The sequence below is a fragment of the Amblyomma americanum genome, chromosome 3 (genome assembly GCF_052857255.1).
Source record: "Amblyomma americanum isolate KBUSLIRL-KWMA chromosome 3, ASM5285725v1, whole genome shotgun sequence".
NCBI lineage: Eukaryota > Metazoa > Arthropoda > Arachnida > Ixodida > Ixodidae > Amblyomma > Amblyomma americanum.
In genome coordinates, this window is record NC_135499.1 from 181,530,272 (window position 1) to 181,548,695 (window position 18,424).

At 48.0% G+C, this 18,424-nt stretch overlaps 1 protein-coding gene across 1 annotated transcript; it reads left to right on the top strand.

Annotated features, from left to right (window-relative positions):
* Window positions 1-163: 163 nt before the first annotated feature.
* On the top strand, window positions 164-8,250 carry LOC144124295 (solute carrier family 2, facilitated glucose transporter member 6-like). The gene is made up of 3 exons (XM_077656930.1): window positions 164-456; window positions 5,950-6,222; window positions 6,901-8,250. The coding sequence occupies exons 1-3, from the start codon at window positions 164-166 to the stop codon at window positions 7,244-7,246; spliced, it is 912 nt and encodes a 303-aa protein (XP_077513056.1). The 3' UTR covers window positions 7,247-8,250.
* Window positions 8,251-18,424: the final 10,174 nt, after the last annotated feature.

The window sequence follows — 18,424 nt, forward strand, 5'->3', positions numbered from 1 at the left end:
TCCGGATTTCTCGCTCACAACTACAGCGGACTCCGCAAGATACCCTATGGAAGTTATCTCTTTAAAACAGGAATGCCTTTCCCCTCTTCCTTTTTTTCAACTTATGTCTCATGGCACACTTGCCGAATAAAAAAAAAGAAGCAATCGCTTTCACTGTGCCTGTATGTATTTGACGCAGGTGTCGACCAGCGCGGGAGCGCTAGTCGCCTACCTTCTGGGCGGCCTTGCCTGGCAGCTGCAGGCGGCCGGCTGCGCGCTCGCTTCGATGCCCGTGCTGGCGCTGCACGCCTACGCGATCGAGAACCCGCGTTGGCTGCAGATGCGCGGACGCCCGCTGGACGCCGACACGGCCGTGATGCGCTTGTACGGCGTCGACCCGCCGCCGGACTTCCGACCCCAGCGCCCCGTTGCGGCCCCTGCGGAACCCGCTCAGCTCCGCTGGCCCCGGCAGGCGAGGTGGCCACCTTCTGCCTCTTTGATCCAACTCTAATATTATAGGTTATACTCACCAGACAGATGCAGAAGTCTTCATTTTTTGATTGGAAAGCTTCACAACGCTAGGTAAAGCCGGTTTCGCCGTGCGTTGCTTGTTGACCTTCAAGTGAGCCAGAGGTCAAGTGTAGCTATAGGCCTTACCATATGTGGTCCACCATCGTGTCGCACCACTTCACCTTTGACCTTTCGATTCGCCGGTAGAGGGGCAGAATAGTAACGTGACAATCGCGTGATATCGCGCGATTGAAACTGCCGCAATGACGTCAGTCTCGGGGAATATAAAGGCCGCAGCGTTCATTGGGTGACCAACCGCTCGCGATTAATTTAACTGCCGCCTGCCAGGGCGGCAGGGTGGGCGTGCTGCCAATCCAGTGTGCGGAACGCACTCAACGTTGCAGACGCCTAGCCGCTCTAGTTGCCCGATACACCGCAGCTTCCGGTCTCTATAACCAGGTTAAGCAATAGTTAAACCGCGGCTAATTTCTTGTCTTGCTTCGAGGGAACGCTGGGAAGACGCTTGAGATAAGATGGTTTTTGCGAGAAACGGCACTATACTGAAGGTTTGTGTGGTAGATTGTGCAGTCACGCACTGTGACGTAGGTGTGCCACAAGAGAGCATGCGCCAGTTCTGTGCCTGTGTTGCTATCACCGGTTGTGCTGATAACGGGCCACCGCCGCAGCTATTTAAGCAGTCGTGTTCTTGGAATAAAGCGCTTTTGATTCTGTGCATTGTGACTCACGCGTCAGTCTGCTACAGTGGCGACAAGGCACGGTCGAACCCGTGCAAGGGCCTGTTGGTCGGCGACATGGCTTTCGGCAGTCGCATTGGAGAGTTCGACCTCAGTGAAAATTCATCGTGGGTAGATTATGTCGAGCGCATTGAGTTATCGTGCGCAGCTAACAAGCTCACAACGGATGACGACAAACGAGCTGTGTTGCTCAGTTGCTGTGGGCCAGAGACGTACTCCCTCATAGCAACCCTCGTCAAGCCTTCGCGGCCACCCAACGTGGGCTATCAAGTCATCGTCGACGCAGTGAAGAAGCATATCAACCCGAAGCCATCTGAACTATACTCGAGGTACGTCTTTTCGAAGCGCGACCAACAAGACGGAGAGGGCGTGGCTGACTATGTCACTGCTTTGCGCAAGTTATCCGAGAACTGCGGATTTGGCGGTACAAAAATTCCGTTAGAGGAAATGTTGCGTGACCGTCTGGTTTTTGGAATTTCGGACAGTGTGGTTCAACAGCGTTTGTTGGCGGAAAAGGATCTGACGTTTGAGACGGCATACGAGTTAGCAGTAACGGCGGAAACGACTGCCAAGCAGCAAAAAGCAATGAGGAGCAATGCACAAGAACCCGAGTTCCAGCAGGAGTTGACGGCAGAAGTAGGAAGGGTGGCGAGCATGAAGAAACCAGAAAGACAGCGGCGTTGTTTTCGCTGTTTGGCAGCCCATTCAGGATGGCGGTGCAGATACAAAGATTCTGTGTGCTTCAGCTGCGGTGGAAAGGGACACTTATCAAAAGCATGCCGAAAAAAGCAAGCAGAAGTGGAAATGCAGCTGGATGATATGGAACATGCTGTGAAGAGCGAGTACGACGAGTCGTTCAGTATCAGCCAAGTAAAAAGTGGGACGCCAAAGTACGTCATCGCTGTAGAGATTGGGAAGGAAAGCGTGCCTATGGAAGTAGATTCTGGAGCTGCCAGGTCTATTATTAGTGTGAACAAATTTCAAAAGCTGCAAGTGGCGAAACAGATCAAGCTGGAAGATTGCAACACGCAACTCGTTACCTGGACGAGGGAAGGTCTCGACGTGCTGGGAAAAGCGTCCGTGCCCGTGAAGTTCAAAGGCAGAGAATTTAAGTTGCCACTACTTGTAGTGAAAAAAGAGGGAAACACTCTTCTAGGCCGGGATTGGTTCCAGCCACTGGAAATCAGCATAGCTGGCCTTTACAGCGTCCACGCCAGAGCAGAAGGCATTTTGGAAAGGTTTCCAGAGGTGTTCAGTGACACGTTTCCAGGGGCTGCCCTACCCCGCATCCACATCGAACTCAAGGAGGGCGCCCAAGCCAGGTTCCTGAAATGTCGTAGCATTCCGTTTGCGATGAGGGAGGAAGTCGTGGCAGAGCTTAACCGCTTGGTGGAGCTGGGAATTCTACAACCCACTCAGTATTCCGACTGGGCAACGCCAATCGTCGTGGTGCGGAAAAAAAACGGCTCCCTCAGAATATGCGGGGATTATCGAAGCACTGTGAACCAGGCCGTCAAAAGCAATGTGTACCCACTTCCGACAAGCAAAGAACTTTTTGCGAGGTTAGGAAGGGGGCGTGTTTTTTCCAAGCTGGATCTGACGCAGGCCTATCAGCAACTGTTGGTAGATGAAGAAACGGCAGAGTTGCTCACGATTAACACCGTGCAGGGGCTATACAAGGTTTGTCGTCTGCCGTTCGGCGTGTCCGTTGCTCCTGGTGTTTTTCAAAGAACCATGGACACCGTGTTGGCTGGAATGCCGCACGTAGCGACATACCTAGACGACATCCTGATTGCCAGCGAGTCGATTGAGGAGCATGAAAGGATGTTGGCTGAAGTCCTCAGCCGCTTGGCCAAATCGGGTCTCAGAGTTCAAGCGGAAAAGTGCGAATTTTTCAAGGAGAGTCTTGAGTTTCTAGGGCATCGGATTGACGCAAAGGGCATCTACCCCTCCAAGGTCAAGGTCGAGGCCATCCACCAAGCTCCTGCACCCAAGAACAAAAAGGAACTGCAAGCCTTTTTGGGTATGATAAATTTCTATAATAGGTTCTTGAAGGGAAGAACCGAAGTAGCGGAAAAGCTGTATCGTTTGTTGGATAGCCACGTAGCATGGAACTGGGGTGCAGAGCATATGGAAGCGTTTGAGAACCTGAAGAAGTTGCTAACGTCTAACTCATTGCTGGTGCATTTTAAGACGGATGTCCCGTTAGTGTTGTCATGCGACGCATCATCTGTGGGTGTAGGAGCCGTTTTGGCTCATCGCGACAGCAAAGGAAATGAGCAGCCTGTGGCGTATGCGTCCAGAACGCTATCTAGGGCGGAGCGCAATTATGCTCAGATTGACCGTGAGGCCCTTGCCGTGGTTTTTGGGGTTCGACATTTTCACCAATACCTTTGTGGGCGAGATTTCCTCATTATCACGGATCACAAACCCTTGCTAGGAATTTTCCAGAGGCAGAAGCAAATTCCGGCGGTTATTTCTCCCCGCATGTTACGGTGGACGCTAATGCTGTCGGCATACGATTACATCATCGAGTACAGGAAAACCAAGGACCATGGAAACGCCGACTGCCTAAGCAGGTTACCGGGCCCCTTAACCCGCCAAGAGACCGAGGCGCCAGGCGACATACTCCTTCTGGAAGCTGTGGAGTACCCTCCAGTGAGCGCAATGGAAGTGGCAGCTTTCACCAGGGGTGATCCCCTGCTGTACCAGGTGAAGCAATGGATCCTGGAGGGCTGGCCGCGAGAACGGGTAGCCCTGAAGTATTCTGCATATTGGGTAAGACAAAACGAGTTGTCCGTACATCGTGACTGTGTACTCTGGGGGAGCCGCGTAGTTATTCCAGAGGCACTGCAGAAGCAAGTTCTAAGCCTTATGCATGCTAACCATCCAGGAGTGACGGCCATGAAGGCAATCGCTAGGTCGTACGTGTGGTGGCCGAAGATGGACGAAAAGATCGTCGAGTTTGTGAGGCACTGCACGCCATGCCAGGAAAACAGGCAGAGTGAACCAAGGACACCAACGCATTTCTGGACTAAGCCTGAACGACCGTGGAGTAGAATACACGTGGATTTCGCAGGACCCGTCCAGGGCGTGTTTTTTTTGGTGGTCGTAGACGCCCTGTCAAACTGGGCCGAAATTGAAGTGATGCCGTCTCTCCAGTCATCTGCAGTAATTGAAAAGTTTCGCAAAATGTTTGCAACACATGGTTTGCCCGACTTGGTTGTGTCGGATAATGGCACCGCTTTTGCAAGCAGAGAAACTCAGGCTTTCCTGAAACTGAATGGTATACGCTATATGTATGCGGCGCCGTACCACCCGGCGAGCAACGGAAGGGCGGAGCGGATGGTCCGAGAACTGAAGTGTGCGTTACGGAAACAGAGACAGGGCACCGTATTATGCAAGGTTGCACGATTTCTATTCAAACAGCACTCTACGCCGCACGCCGAGACCGGGAAATCTCCAGCCGAAGTCATGCTGGGCCGGAAGTTCAGGACCGCCCTATCCAGCCTTCGCCCGGATGAGAGTGACGCAAGCTGCCTTCGGCAGCCGCCACCACGAGGTTTCCAGTCTGGGGACGCCGTGTACGCGCGGAACTTCCGGCCAGGGCCCAAGTGGTTGTTTGCACGCGTGTCGCGACCGATAGGCCACGTCATGTACGAGCTGAGTACGGCAGACGGAGCTGTGCACCGACGCCACCGCAACCACGTTCGCAGAGCATGGTGCTCTGATCCCCGGACAACAGACCAGCAAACCTGTCCCTCGTTCGCTCTGCCGTCTATGTCAAGCCGCGCACTGGGACCTCCGGAGCCCGAGACGTCTCAGCCGCTCCGGCGTTCCACTCGCCAACGTAACCCAGTGCGACGTTACGGCATCGATGACTAAGGGGGAAGGGATGTGGTAGATTGTGCAGTCACGCACTGTGACGTAGGTGTGCCACAAGAGAGCATGCGCCAGTTCTGTGCCTGTGTTGCTATCACCGGTTGTGCTGATAACGGGCCACCGCCGCAGCTATTTAAGCAGTCGTGTTCTTGGAATAAAGCGCTTTTGATTCTGTGCATTGTGACTCACGCGTCAGTCTGCTACAGTTTGTGGCCAACATCTTTTTTTATTTAAAAGCCTTCACGTATTTTGACTAGCTTTTTTTGCTTGTGTTCACAAATGCGTACCAATGCGTACTGAAAAATAAGGAAAACAATTGTGCGGGCTATGCGACCAATAATATTGACATTTCACTTTTATTCTCACGAAGGTTCTTACACGCCTAAAAGCTCTTCTGTTGGAAAATATTTTTTGCGGCACTTAATGATGATTGGTTTTTTGGGGAAAGGAAATTGCGCAGTATCTGTCTCATATATCTTTGGACACCTGAGCCGCGCCGTAATGGAAGAGATAAAGGAGGGAGTGAAAGAAGAAAGGAAGAATAGGTGCCATAGTGGAGGGCTCCGGAATAATTTCGACCACCTGAGGATCTTTAACGTGCACTGACATCGCACAGCACACGGGCGCCTTGCGGCACTTTTGCTGAATAGCGCTCTCAACAATGTGACGGCGTGCAGCGATGGAGTGCTTTCATCGATCGATCATTCAACAACAGAAAAGATAAGGACGGCCCCTTGTTTTGTTTTTTAGCGCTCCGTGCAACGTCCACGGGAGGCGGTTGTAATTTTCGTGAGGGAATAATCAAGGCGCACTGCACCCGCAGGATGGTGGTGGCATGCCTGCTGCTCCACCTCCTCCAGAACCTGTCCTGCGCCCAGTTCTTGCTTCTACGAGCGGTGCAGGTGCTGGGGACTGCGGTGGCCGACATGCCCGCGCAGGCAGTGGCTGCGTTCGTGGTGGCCCTCCACGTCGGGTTCACCGCCATGGTCGCCGCCGTGACGAACATCGCCAGACGCCACAGACTACTCGGCGCCTCCTCTAGTCTGGTGGCTGGCGTGCTGTTCATCTTCCGGCCGCTCGAGTACATGGGCTTCGGGTGAGCTCCTCCCTGGAAGTACCCCCTTTGGCATTCGTACAGCTCCAGCCTTTTGTCGGCCAGAGAAAAGTGCCGCCTACACTTTGGGAGGACTGATCTTCTCGGTGCAATCACCCCTGGAATTTTTTTTCCTGGTGCTGCCGCAGTAATTGGCGGCTGCACCACATCATTCCCATGTCAGACAATCAAGCCGCCTGCAATACGGCCCCACAAATCTCCACGGTGGCTCAGTGGCTTCGGTGTTCTCCTTCTAATCCCAAGGCCGCGGGTTTGAACCTGAACGCGGCGGCCGCATTTTGGTGAAGGCAAAATTCCAAAACAGCTGTTAGCGGTAAGATGTCACTGTACGTTAAAGAACACCATCTTGTTTAAATTAATCCCGAGCCCTCTTTTACGACGTCCCTCATACTATGAGCCGCATAGCGTCGTTAAGCACGATATAACACACCATACACTGCCAAATTCAGCCTCATTATTATGTATAACAACATATTTGCTGGCTTGATTTGCCAGCACAGTATGATGTAGATTTATTTAAACTCCTAACCTTCCGTTTCTCGCCATCTCTTCAGCCTGTTCTCTGGTATAATCCCACCGGTAGGACCGTGACTCTCGATCGAATATTCTCAAATCGAAGTCAGCGTATATTACAGACCAGTGAACTCTACTTTGTTGCAGCGAGTGGTCGGTGGACGAACAGCCCTCGGTGACAAGCTGGGGCGCCCTGCTCTCGGTCACCTCGCTGATGCTGGCCTACTCGGTGGGCCTGTGCCACCTGCCAACGTTGCTCACTGGCGAGCTGCTGCCATCGAGACTGCGCCACCCGGCCTCCTCGTTCATATGGGCGTCGCGCTGGCTAGTGGCGTTCGTGCTGCTCCACTTCGAGGTGGACGTGCTCAGTTCCTTGAGCCAGAGGGCGTCCCTGTTGGCGCTGAGCATGATGGTGCTCCTGGTCGCTGCCACCGTCGTCCTTTTGGTCCCCGATACGGAAGGGCGCACGCTGGGAGACATCGAAAGCGGATGACTGGCAACTACCGCTGTCTCGTTTGATCACTACAGGCTCAGAACACTGGCGTTCTTTTTGTTTTACTAATTGGATGCGAGAAAAACCTCCCGTCTTTCACCATGAAGGCGGGAAAAATAACCGGTGACATTACATGTACTGAATTTTTTTGGCGGCTCTGAACTTTCTATAAGAACACTCAATCTATGTACTGTGCTCAGAATTTGCGTCTCAAAGGTTTTGTCTTTTTTTTTTCCTACAGCACATTACCTACATGTGCAATAGTATGGATTTCGTTTTTTATGCATTGCAACAACAATGCTGCTCCGGCAGCAGTGATCAGTAGTTTCGGCTATTATCTATACACGGTTTTCTACAATGCTGCGGACGTTAGCACAAAACAGCGCAGAAGCGGAGTACCTTTTGGTAGATCCCAAGGCGTGTACTCGGTGATAGCTGAAATAGCCCAAGCCATTGGTGGTGCTCATTACTTTAATAATAATTTCATCGGACACTATTCAAGAGTAATATTCTTTGCCGCCTGGCGTATCATATTTACTGCCTCCGGTTCATGTTTATAACTGGGAGGTAGTGCCGATAAGAACGAATTGATGAGTTCCCTTGTGGATATCCTCGTCACTGTATGCAGTTGACGTCGAAAAACTACTCGACCGGCTAGTATATCTGATTTCACGGATATCCCGTCCCTGTTAGTACAAAGCCTCAGATAAAAAATCGCAAACGCTACGACACCGAGGAACACAAATTTAAAAAATATATATACAAAATTCATGTTAGGAACATGCAGGAAGGCGTTTCTAGCATGTACGTTTACACATCCACAATGAATATGAGTGCAATCGTTATTTCTAAACAGCTTTTCACGGCAGCCCGCCCTATCCCTAACCTCACTTCGGCCCAATGGAAGCTGTGCTGTCGAGCTCGGACCTGGATGGCTGGTGCAAGCTGGTGGACCCGGTCAGATGTATGAGGCCCCTGCAGGAAGGAGCCCGGAACTAAGGACCCCTCCCAGACTGAGCACACTTGATATTGAACCCAATAAATATTTCAGAGCTCATCATCATCATTCCCGTTACAAATACAAAGCGCACAATTTCCAGCGCTATATGTCTACTTAAGAAGGAAACAAAATATCACTAAAAAATTCCTACGACTGTGACATGAAACAGCCAAGATCTAGAAATTTGTACCTTCCCGGTACAGTTCAAAACCGGTAGTTTTTTTTACTAATATTCGTGTTTTTTTTACGCAATGTACACAACAAAAAAGTTATGTTGCTGCGTTTAAGTGCCACTAAGCGGTCTCTGATCAATGCCGATTCGGGCTGTCAGTGACATTGTAGAAGATTTTGAATTCCTGGTTTTCTCCGTTGCTCTATTATAGCGCATGTCTTTCTGGTTTATAAATTTTAATCTTATTTTTGACACGTGAGCAATTCTGAACAATTAAAAAACCTTTGACGGTTTCAACAGCTGTTTTTTAAGTAAATAAATGGTAGCACTCCCACGAAAAAAAAAAAAGGAGGTTCGATGTTCCAGCTACTGCAGTCATAAGAAGAAGAAGAAAAAGGAGGACAGTGTGCGCTATGGCATCAGCTTCAGGTCCCAGGTAGCGTAAAATTACTTTTCCGCTGTATAAAACACCTGAGTAATTGGTCAGAAAAGTTGATTTTTCTAAGCTAACGAAATAGTACAGATTCCATCCTAAGTTCTTGCATTCTTAAGAAGATTGGATCGCAGTGAGGTGTCGTGTATGTACGGAACATGAGCTTGCTGTGCGAAGTTGAAGACAAATGCTAGAAAAAATTACCCCAGCGCACATGCTGAGCTACCATGTTCTTCAGCATTGAGGTCAACGTGAAGAACAGTGAACTGTTATCTAGTTATTTACCGATGTTGATTAAGGTTGAGGTGCTGAGATAACATGAAAAAAACATGCGTTCGAATTCACTGCGGCATAGCGAGCATTCACCTTCACTACCTCATCGGCAACTTCATATACCACATGTCTAACGGACAGAGTAAACATGACGGCGTTGCAAGTGGCAGTTAGGGGGACAATAGAAACGCTAAAAGAAGCTAATGGTCGGCGATTACTCCGTTTAGGAAGGCTTTCCTATACAACATAAGTAATTCCTAGTGTATAAGATATTTCGTAAGGTACCAGGAATCCTTTAAGAACAAAAATTAAGAATACGTGGGTCGCTTCTGCATGACGAGCAAATTCCTTCGTCATGCGTCTTCTTCGCTGTCTTTAGGAGAGGTGGAACAAGACTTAGCGGTGCTTTGTATTCAAATAATGGTTAATAGTTTCACAGCACCGGCCGCATCGGTGCGCTGCTGTTCTGGTGACGTTCTGGAGTACAGCTCCGCATAGTTCCAGTGTATACTTTGTTCTTTAGTCGTTTAATTTATTGTAGCATAGCTTCGAATCTGCAAATCTTTGTTAAATCTTTCTTTAGTGTCTTGAATTCATTAACAGGTGCATGTGCTCGTAGCAATTTGTATGGGCTAGGCGTTGGCTAATCACGTGATCGGGATAAAAAAATCAAGAATTAACGACTCGCTGTGACGTCTGAACAGCTGATAGACAGGTAGTGTAAATAAGAAACAGGGCTGTCACATTTTTTTTTTTTTTTGCAACCATTACGCGAGGGTTATAATGCACCTAGCTCGGGTCCGTGCAGGCAACACGACTGTCGGAGCATAGCTATTCAGAACTCCTCTTGTCCGTATACTGTCTTTCCAGTGGTCGCTGTAACCTGAATTTGAGCAGTTGCCTTGGCTAACCTAGATTTTATAACTCAGTTCGTGTTGTTCTCTTCCACAGAGGCGATTCCGTTTCATCGAACGAGCCACTAAGCATCGAGCGGCACTCAGTTCGCACTACTGCTCCTAGCTCGCCTGTCCAGGTAATTGTCGACAGGTAGGTGCTTCCTTGTACCAGCTCGCGATGCAGTTCAATCAACTTCTCTCTGCAGCTTCCCAAGTATGCGCCCGCAGCAGCGAAAAAAATAAAACACGAACAAGCTTGGATGCTGCGTTATACAACCTAAGGAGGATCTCATCTAGCTCACTCATAAATCAGCTATATGGACTTAATGATCCGAGAACACCTTTTGAAAAAAAAAGGCTTATCCCGGTCTCGGCGGCCGCCCTTCCATGGAGAAGAAATGTAAAAGCCGCTGTGTGATGTTTAATGTCGGCGCACTTTAAAGACATGCAGTCTAAAGTAATCCGGAGCCTTTTATTACGGGGAGCCGCCGCGGTGGCTGAGTGGTTATGGCGCTCGGCTGCTGGCCCGAAATACGCGGGTTCGATCCCGGCCGCGGCGGTCGAATTTCGATGGAGGCGGAATTCTACAGGCCCGTGTGCTGTGCGATGTCAGTGCACGTAAAAGAACCCCAGGTGGTCGAAATTCCCGGAGCCCTTCACTACGGCGTCCCTCATAGCCTGAGTCGCTTTGGGACGTTAAATCCCCCATAAACCATGAACCATAAACCTTTATTACGGCGTCCCTCATAATCCATGTTCGCTCCATATACCACAACCGCAAACAAGGTTTAAATTGTTTACTGTGTGAACCGAGAACAAAAAAAAATCAAAATCGCATCGTGTTCGGGATTTTATGACAAACATAACGACGATCCCATTCAGGCTTTTTTTTGTTGCGCCATGTAATTTAACGTACTGCGCTATACGAGGTGTTATTTTCTGCGCTAAGGGGCCGTTTTTAACATTCGTTTATAGGTACAGCAAAAACAGTTGAGCGAAGCCTCGCTTCTGGGACGGATCTGTCATTGAGGCGAGTTTGCTGTCTTTCTGATTAATACTATTAGTTCACTGCGAAGTTGCAAAATTATTCGGGAACTGTCGTTCGCCGCGCGCTTTCAGCGGAGGCAACACAAAGAAGATAAACAAAAACGTGAAAGAAGCCTGAAGTCTGAACAGCCTGAACAGACGACGTACAACAGGTGCATGCACTCTGTTTGGAAAAAAAATGTTATTTTCTTGTGCCAGTTTAAAGGCTTGCCGATGAGAGCAAGCTTATTGCGGCGCGAGAGCTTATGCTGTGAGTAGGTCGAGCGATCTTCATGTTCTTGCTATCAAACACTTTGCCGCAACTTTAGCCAACTACAGCACGACTTATTTCCCTTCGGCGCTTACAACTACACTTTGCTGCACCTCTCCCAGATCACCCGTCATTCTTACGTCTGCGTGGACGCGACAGTTTTGCACTGTCCAATACCGTTCACGTTACTCAGGACGGGGAAAATGAAGCGGGGAGGCCCACAGTTGACATCTCTTGACCATGGTAGCGATTGGAGTGTAAGACAGATAATTATGACCCGCGCGTTGAGTGAAGGCTCTCTCTAACGTTCTCGATGATGGGCCAGGAGGCAGTGAGAGGGAAGCCGTGCTGGTGAGCCGATCCTTAATAAACAGCATGCTACTCTGAGTTTTACTTTCCATCAGAACGAGGATCACTTTGCAGCTGCTATATTGCTTTTATCGGGCCCATGGGGACTCACTACTCCAGCGCCACATTTTCGTCCCGTATTTTAATACGCTGGTCGGCCAGAGCCCGTCGAGCTGGTGATCTTGGAGGCTCAGTTTGAATGCTGAGTAGAGAACGTAGGCTATTTTTTACTGATCATTTTTCTTTTGCTGGCTAAGGGAGAGTTTTTATGCGGGTCCGTTATCATTAGTACAATCCTTTCTCACCTTGCGACAGCGAGATGCTAGCTAGACTCTGCCTTTGGCGCATGCCCAGGGCGTACGAAATGCAGAATGAAGGGGCGCTACCTCTCTTCGCTGGCGGTGCGGTGACCCTGTTCATACTGCTCGTCCTAGTCTTCTACTTTGTCTGGAGCAGCGACGGTGAGTGCCCGCGACTCTTCAGTGCTGTTCGGATGGCCTCTGCGCGTTTAAGAGTGACTACATGTGCTTAAAGTAAAAAAAGGACAGCCTTTTATATCGTTTCATAATGTTCCACGACATTCATTCATTCATTCATTTTTATTTGTTCTTCACAACATGACGTACACATTGTGAAAGGGGCCAAGAAGAAAAGCCGTTCCTTTACGGCTTGAAAAAAAATCTTGGTCCCCCCTGGCATTGACGGCAACGAAGCAACACAGTCCAGAAACAAATGTACAGAAAAAAATATACAGAAATATACAGAGACAAACAAAATTATAACTTGGCATTTTTATGAAAGGTATGGCGACGTTACAGCGCAGGTACAGCGCAGACGTTGTGTTTTTCTCTCAGAACAACGAACTGCTTTTTTTATCGATTCTTTCAAACTCTTTGCATTGCACCATGCAAGTATTTTCTTGCAGTTTTCGGCCCGAAGACAAAAAAAAATGGTGTTCCAGAACATGTCCCGCAATGTTCGGATCGTTGTCTTTTCCGTTGTTTAAAGCTTGTCAGCTATATTATACATTCAGTTGCTGACGTCAGGATAACGAGTGCTGTTATTAAACCACTGGTTATTACCGAGAAGTCACTTGCCGATTGGGAAGAACGAAACGTATATCAGTCGTTGTCTATAATGCTCATTTGCTCAAAAAATTGTTTGACCGAGATGCGACAATAACGTTTTATTAATGTTATTTTTCTGCGCGAATCATCGACTCATCGTCTGTTTAATGCGATGAACTTGAAAAGTCTGTCGCTCACACTGAACAAATTAAAATATAAATAACATTGGCATCTTTATTTGAAATGCTGAAAATTTACGTAACTACTAGCAGCACTCGATCTAAGACACAATCGCTTCGATAGGAGTCAAGAGCGCAGACGGGAGGAATGTACGGCTTCTTAGTTAACCTTCTAGGGCTCGTTCAATTAGGTTTTGTTTGTGCACTAGCAGAATTCACTTGTAAAGCAAAAAATAAGTAAACACATAGCGTTAATTGCTGAGGGGAAATCGGGAATATGTATCGTCCAAGGGAAAAGTCACCTAGTGTAAAGTTGGATTCTGCAGTTGGAAATGTGTTTGATATTAACATTTCTGCCTACAAGATTTCAGTTGCTGGACGTCTGTGTAACCAAGACAAATGCCACTAGGACGCTCAAGTCTTTCCCTCAAACTAATGTCTTTCACTCACGCTTAACATACTCCCGCCAAGCCACGAAGCATTCAAACCGAGCTCCATTGCATTCATAAGACAGTTCAGAAAGTGAATTTGTCGCACATTTCAACCGTCTACCGTCAAACTAACTTCTCTGAGAGGTGATATGTAAACCGGAAATGAGACCACGAACATTAAACCACGCATTTGGACCCATCTGCCAATCTCGACAGGGTAGTCGTGTCAAGCAGTCATGAGCAGGCGACAGATCAGATATTAAGATTGACAGCCTCTATTATCGTTCTTGTGGAAAGAACGATTCGTTATCCAGCACCGCCGCCGTAAGCCCCCTTCAGCTCTGAACTTGGATGTGGCGGTGTTTAAAGGATTCATAGATGTATCACATTTGTAAATAAAATCGAAATAACTAATTTTAAAGTAACGTGTATTGGCTTACGTTGTACTCTGCAAGGAAAAAAGCGTGACATAGAGATGCGTAAGTACGCTGGTTATATAGTCACAACAACCTGTAGCAGCTGGGTCGAGATTCATTCCTTTTACAGTGATTTTCTGCTTATATCCGATTTCCCAGAGTTGTTTCGAGTTACAAGTGTCTCGTTGCTAGTAAGGACCTTTTTCACTGAAATTCCCGGTGTAAGCTTAGCCCTACAAAATGCATTTTCGCTAGTTAGTTATCGCCTGTACATACACTATTACTTATGCTGCCGCAAATGCCTACACACTATTCAAGCGGCTCATGAACTGACATTCTGTTATGGCTATTGCGACTTGGCAGGTATTTTACCAGGCGGCGCGGGCAAAGGTAAGAAAATCATTTTTTTTTTTTTTGGGGGGGGGGGGGGGGACATTTACGTACTTGCGCTTATTAGCGAACAAAAGTTACCGGTGTAGTACCTCCAATAAACAATTTATTTGTACTTTTTCCTAGGCCATCATTTATCTGATATTTTATTTCCGCTGTTGGGCAATAATACACATGCGTGGGACATCTTCCCCTTTAAGTAATTTTGTGTATTTTGCCCACTCTCTCCATTATTACGAGTTCTCAATTACTACCCAAGCATGGATCTAAGCATGCAAGCTTTTCTTCTTGCACCCCTAGCTACTCTACGAACGTGGCGCGCTAAGTGGTTTATGATTTTTGAGAGCTAAACGCCGCAAAGTTACTCAGGCTATGAGGGACGCCGTAGTGTGGTGAGTTTTCACTTTCACCAAGTCAGGAATGCACTTGTCGGGTTCAAAAGGCCTCTTCCCGGCCAACGCATTGCCTGTAAGGACCCGCAGGTGCGAGCCGTCGGCGAGGTTTACTGCCAGGACCGGTGCTGAGCTGCTACTACGATCCGGCATGGTCCAACGCCACACAGCGGGGCGCTTGGGTGTACGACCTGGCCCAGCACTTCCCCGCCGAGCAGTGCACCCACGCTGTGTTCGTGGGTGTGCGGTACGGCTACCAGGGCATCCAGATACCACGTTACGCTTCAGGTACAACACGAAGCGGGTTTTAGTGACACTCGCTATATGTCAAGGGCTGGATAGCACACATGCTCAAGTGTTTAGGTCAAGGCACCCCTACTAGCGAAGCTAGTAGTTTCATATTATTTACTCTGGAGATACGTTTACATCTGCAACTTATTGTCTGCTGCTGTACAGCAGATTCTTTTTGTCGTACCACAAGCACGCCCCGGAGTTATTGAGGGTGCGTTATTTCAACGTACGATAAATATGACGCAAGAGGATGCTGGGACGACACTTCGAAACATATTTTCAAAGGGAACTCATAGGAGATGAAAATGTAATACTTGCCGTAGTAAACAGCTCGTTTCCGGCACATCAAAAATGCACCTTCCAAGTGAAATTTTATGAACTGGTCCTCTGATGGGAGAAACCGTTCCTACGGAGATTTGCGTTAGAGGAAGAACATTTTCGAAAGCTGCGCCCTCTCTCAGCGCACCTGAACATTCTCTAAGAGGTGAACTCAAGAGTTTTAGGTTACGACTAGCTGCAGCGCTGACTCCGGCTCAGCCCGGTGAGTGGCCCCGAGCAGCTTTTGCTTGCACAATGATGCGGGGGTTTCTGTAGCAGTCGAGCCAGAAGTAGACTTATTACGATTATATGCCTGTTCAATCATGCTGCTCTAGCGTCAGTGCCTTAGACGTCAAAAGCATGTTGTCTGAATCTCACCGTCTAGCGCAACTCTTCAGAACAATTGCGTTCTCTGTGTGGCTCAATACTTGTGTTCATCACAGCAATGAAGCAGCTTCACCATACAGTGGTTGCGCAAAAGGGATGGGGACAAATGCAGATATCCCAGCATGAGAATATCACTACGTTATAATAGCACAGATGTTACGATAAATTGAACGGAGCTTTTATAACCCGGGAAAAGTCACGAAATGAAATGCAGGTATCGCCACCGCCGGCTGTATCTGGAAGAATTTTGCGCTAAGGATCCCTGAGGCTTGGTTACACAGCCTTTCACTTCGTAACGGTTATCACGGAGTCATTATCACTCTTGACTTCACGAGTTTTATTCGAGAGGTGGCAAAACTTTGAAATCCAATTTTAGCAGAAAAAAAATGTGCCTTCTGCTGCCAACAAACGCTCACATTAACAGAGCAAATGATAGAAATTATTTCTGTTATCCACAGTGCACAGGTCTTACTTCGATATCTACTGTGATAAATTACTTCGGTGTCAACTTTTACGCCTGTGGGAAAGCGACATACATGCGCATGCTGGTTCTTGGTTCCGCACAGAATACCTGTCGAATTTCCTTCAACTGAAGCGTACTGGACTGACACTGCTCGTGTCAGTGCTGGTGCCGGACGTCTCCAAAGCATCTGCAGATCCTGGCCACTTTGCCGCCGCCGTAGTTGGCTGGGCTGCGGAACAAAGATTTGACGGCGTGGAGCTTGACCTCGACCAGGACACCGATTGTCGTGGATACGATGCCCTTGTCCAGGTAAACCACAGTCGATTTATTATATTTGATGTTGCCCGCAGTTAATAGCTTCCTTATCTAGTGGGAGGTTTCTCTTAGCGTGCACAGCTCTGCAGCAAAATTACAAGGCATGAAAGTTTAGAGTGGGGACCCTCCTTAATTAAAACTTCAGAAGGTACGATTGTAACTCAAGGACGGGGACAGAAGAAGAGGTGGTTGACAGTGGCGGGCACTTGATTTCAACCAGTCTTTCAGATGTCTCGCCTGTCTCTAATATCCCGACTTGACAATTTTTCATATGCGTATGCGGTGATCAGATAAGGGCTTAAATAGTGCGCTGACTTCTTGCGGTACTGAATTATACTTTAAGTATTGTGACAGGTAACGCGCTTTGCCTGTTGCCAAGGCGATAACCCCCACACTTATGTTGGCACGGTCTTGCGAAGATAGAACCGGCTAAAAATGGCCCAATGGAGAAAAAATAAGCGGATATAACGTGAAGTATTAAGCGAGTTGCACTAATAACGCAGGAACTGACCCAACACTTTGTGTTATCACGTACTCTTTTGTATTCAACTGCCCTCGTGCCTGCTATATTTAAGCATTTGTCACTGCAGTGATCTTCGTTTGTTTTCAGGCTGTGTCGCTGGAGATGGCTCACTCTCCACACGAGTGTATCCTGAGTGCTAACATCTACATGAGGCCAAGCTTCATAAATCACGTTGATTTGAAGCAGCTGCACAGGTTAGTGGACACCATGTGTATTCCCAAACTGTTGTGTCATTGTTTGTGCGGCTACCAAAATCAACCGCTAGAAAAGTAGATTGAATAGTAGGCGCCCTGCACGTTTCCCCCTGTTAGGTTGAAAGCACACAACAGTGCTGTCAAGCGTGATCAGAATTCACACTGTTGTGCAGGTACAGTCAAGAGTGGTAGTGAGCTCTGTGTTATTGAAGCAGGAAACTTTTCTTGGGACATCAAGAGAAAAACCACGCGTGATCGCGGAGGTCGTTCGTAATGACGGAAAACGTGCCATGTGCTGTAGATCCCTCGATTAGCACTAATACATTTTAATAGCCCTGCTTCAGCAACACAATGTATTTATGCGAGCAGGAAGAATAAGACGAAGACGAGAATCGAGGCGCATTTATCGGAAAACAATTATAAATAGCGCCCCTCCTGTTTTCTTGCCGTCATCCTTGTCATTGTGGATCTGTTAAGATTCAATCATACCACCAAGCAAATCACGTGTTTTGATCACAAAACGTGAAGCCCGGACGATGTGAACACGACTTAAAACAGTTGGAACGGAACAAGGCATAAAAATGGGAACAGTTTCTTCAAGCGCCGACAGAGATGTTTTGAATGCCAATAACCTAAGACCAAAATTATTATCCACAATGATTAGTTGTGTTTAAAAGCTGGAAAAACAATTGACCCTTTATGGCGTATTTTAATTTAATCCTATGGTACCTATATCATGGCCCACAAGCCCATCTCCGCTCTCGAGCCGCGTTGGCAGACTTCTGTCTCCCGTGTGTCAATGGCCGAAAAGAAGCAAGAAGGAAGTATCTAAGGAAGAAAAAGTTAATAAGGTATTAAAATTTAGAAGCTGAGCTAAAGTTCTAGGCTCAGTAGCCGAGCGCTCTAACCACCTAGCCACAGCGGCCGGTCGCCCTTGGATATAGCGGAATTTGATATCAGTGTCAAGCTTCCGACTATGAGCATTAAACGTTCAGTAGTGCTTATTGGGCGCAGCATAAGGTGACATATTCGACGAAGGTGCGCTTTCTCGAGCAACCGAATCGTAGTGGCTGCGGATAGCGGTCTATGTGAGTGTTCAGTTCAGTTTCAGTTGACTTTTCTGTCGCAGTGACACCGACTTCCTGGTCCTGAACACTCAACGTCTGTCGAACAGTGACCACGTGACTGCAGCTCATTCTCCCCTCTACGGAAATAACTCATGGGTGAGGAAAATACGTTGCAGATATGCCAAGTGTTCTAGCTGATCCTCTTGCGACTTCTGTTCTCGCCACCTGTCGATAAAACGTTGAGAAATAATCCGTATTTTCCGATGCGTCAGATCTTGCAAACTGAAGCGCATGCAGTGCAGTGGACGATGTGCTGAAATGTTTCA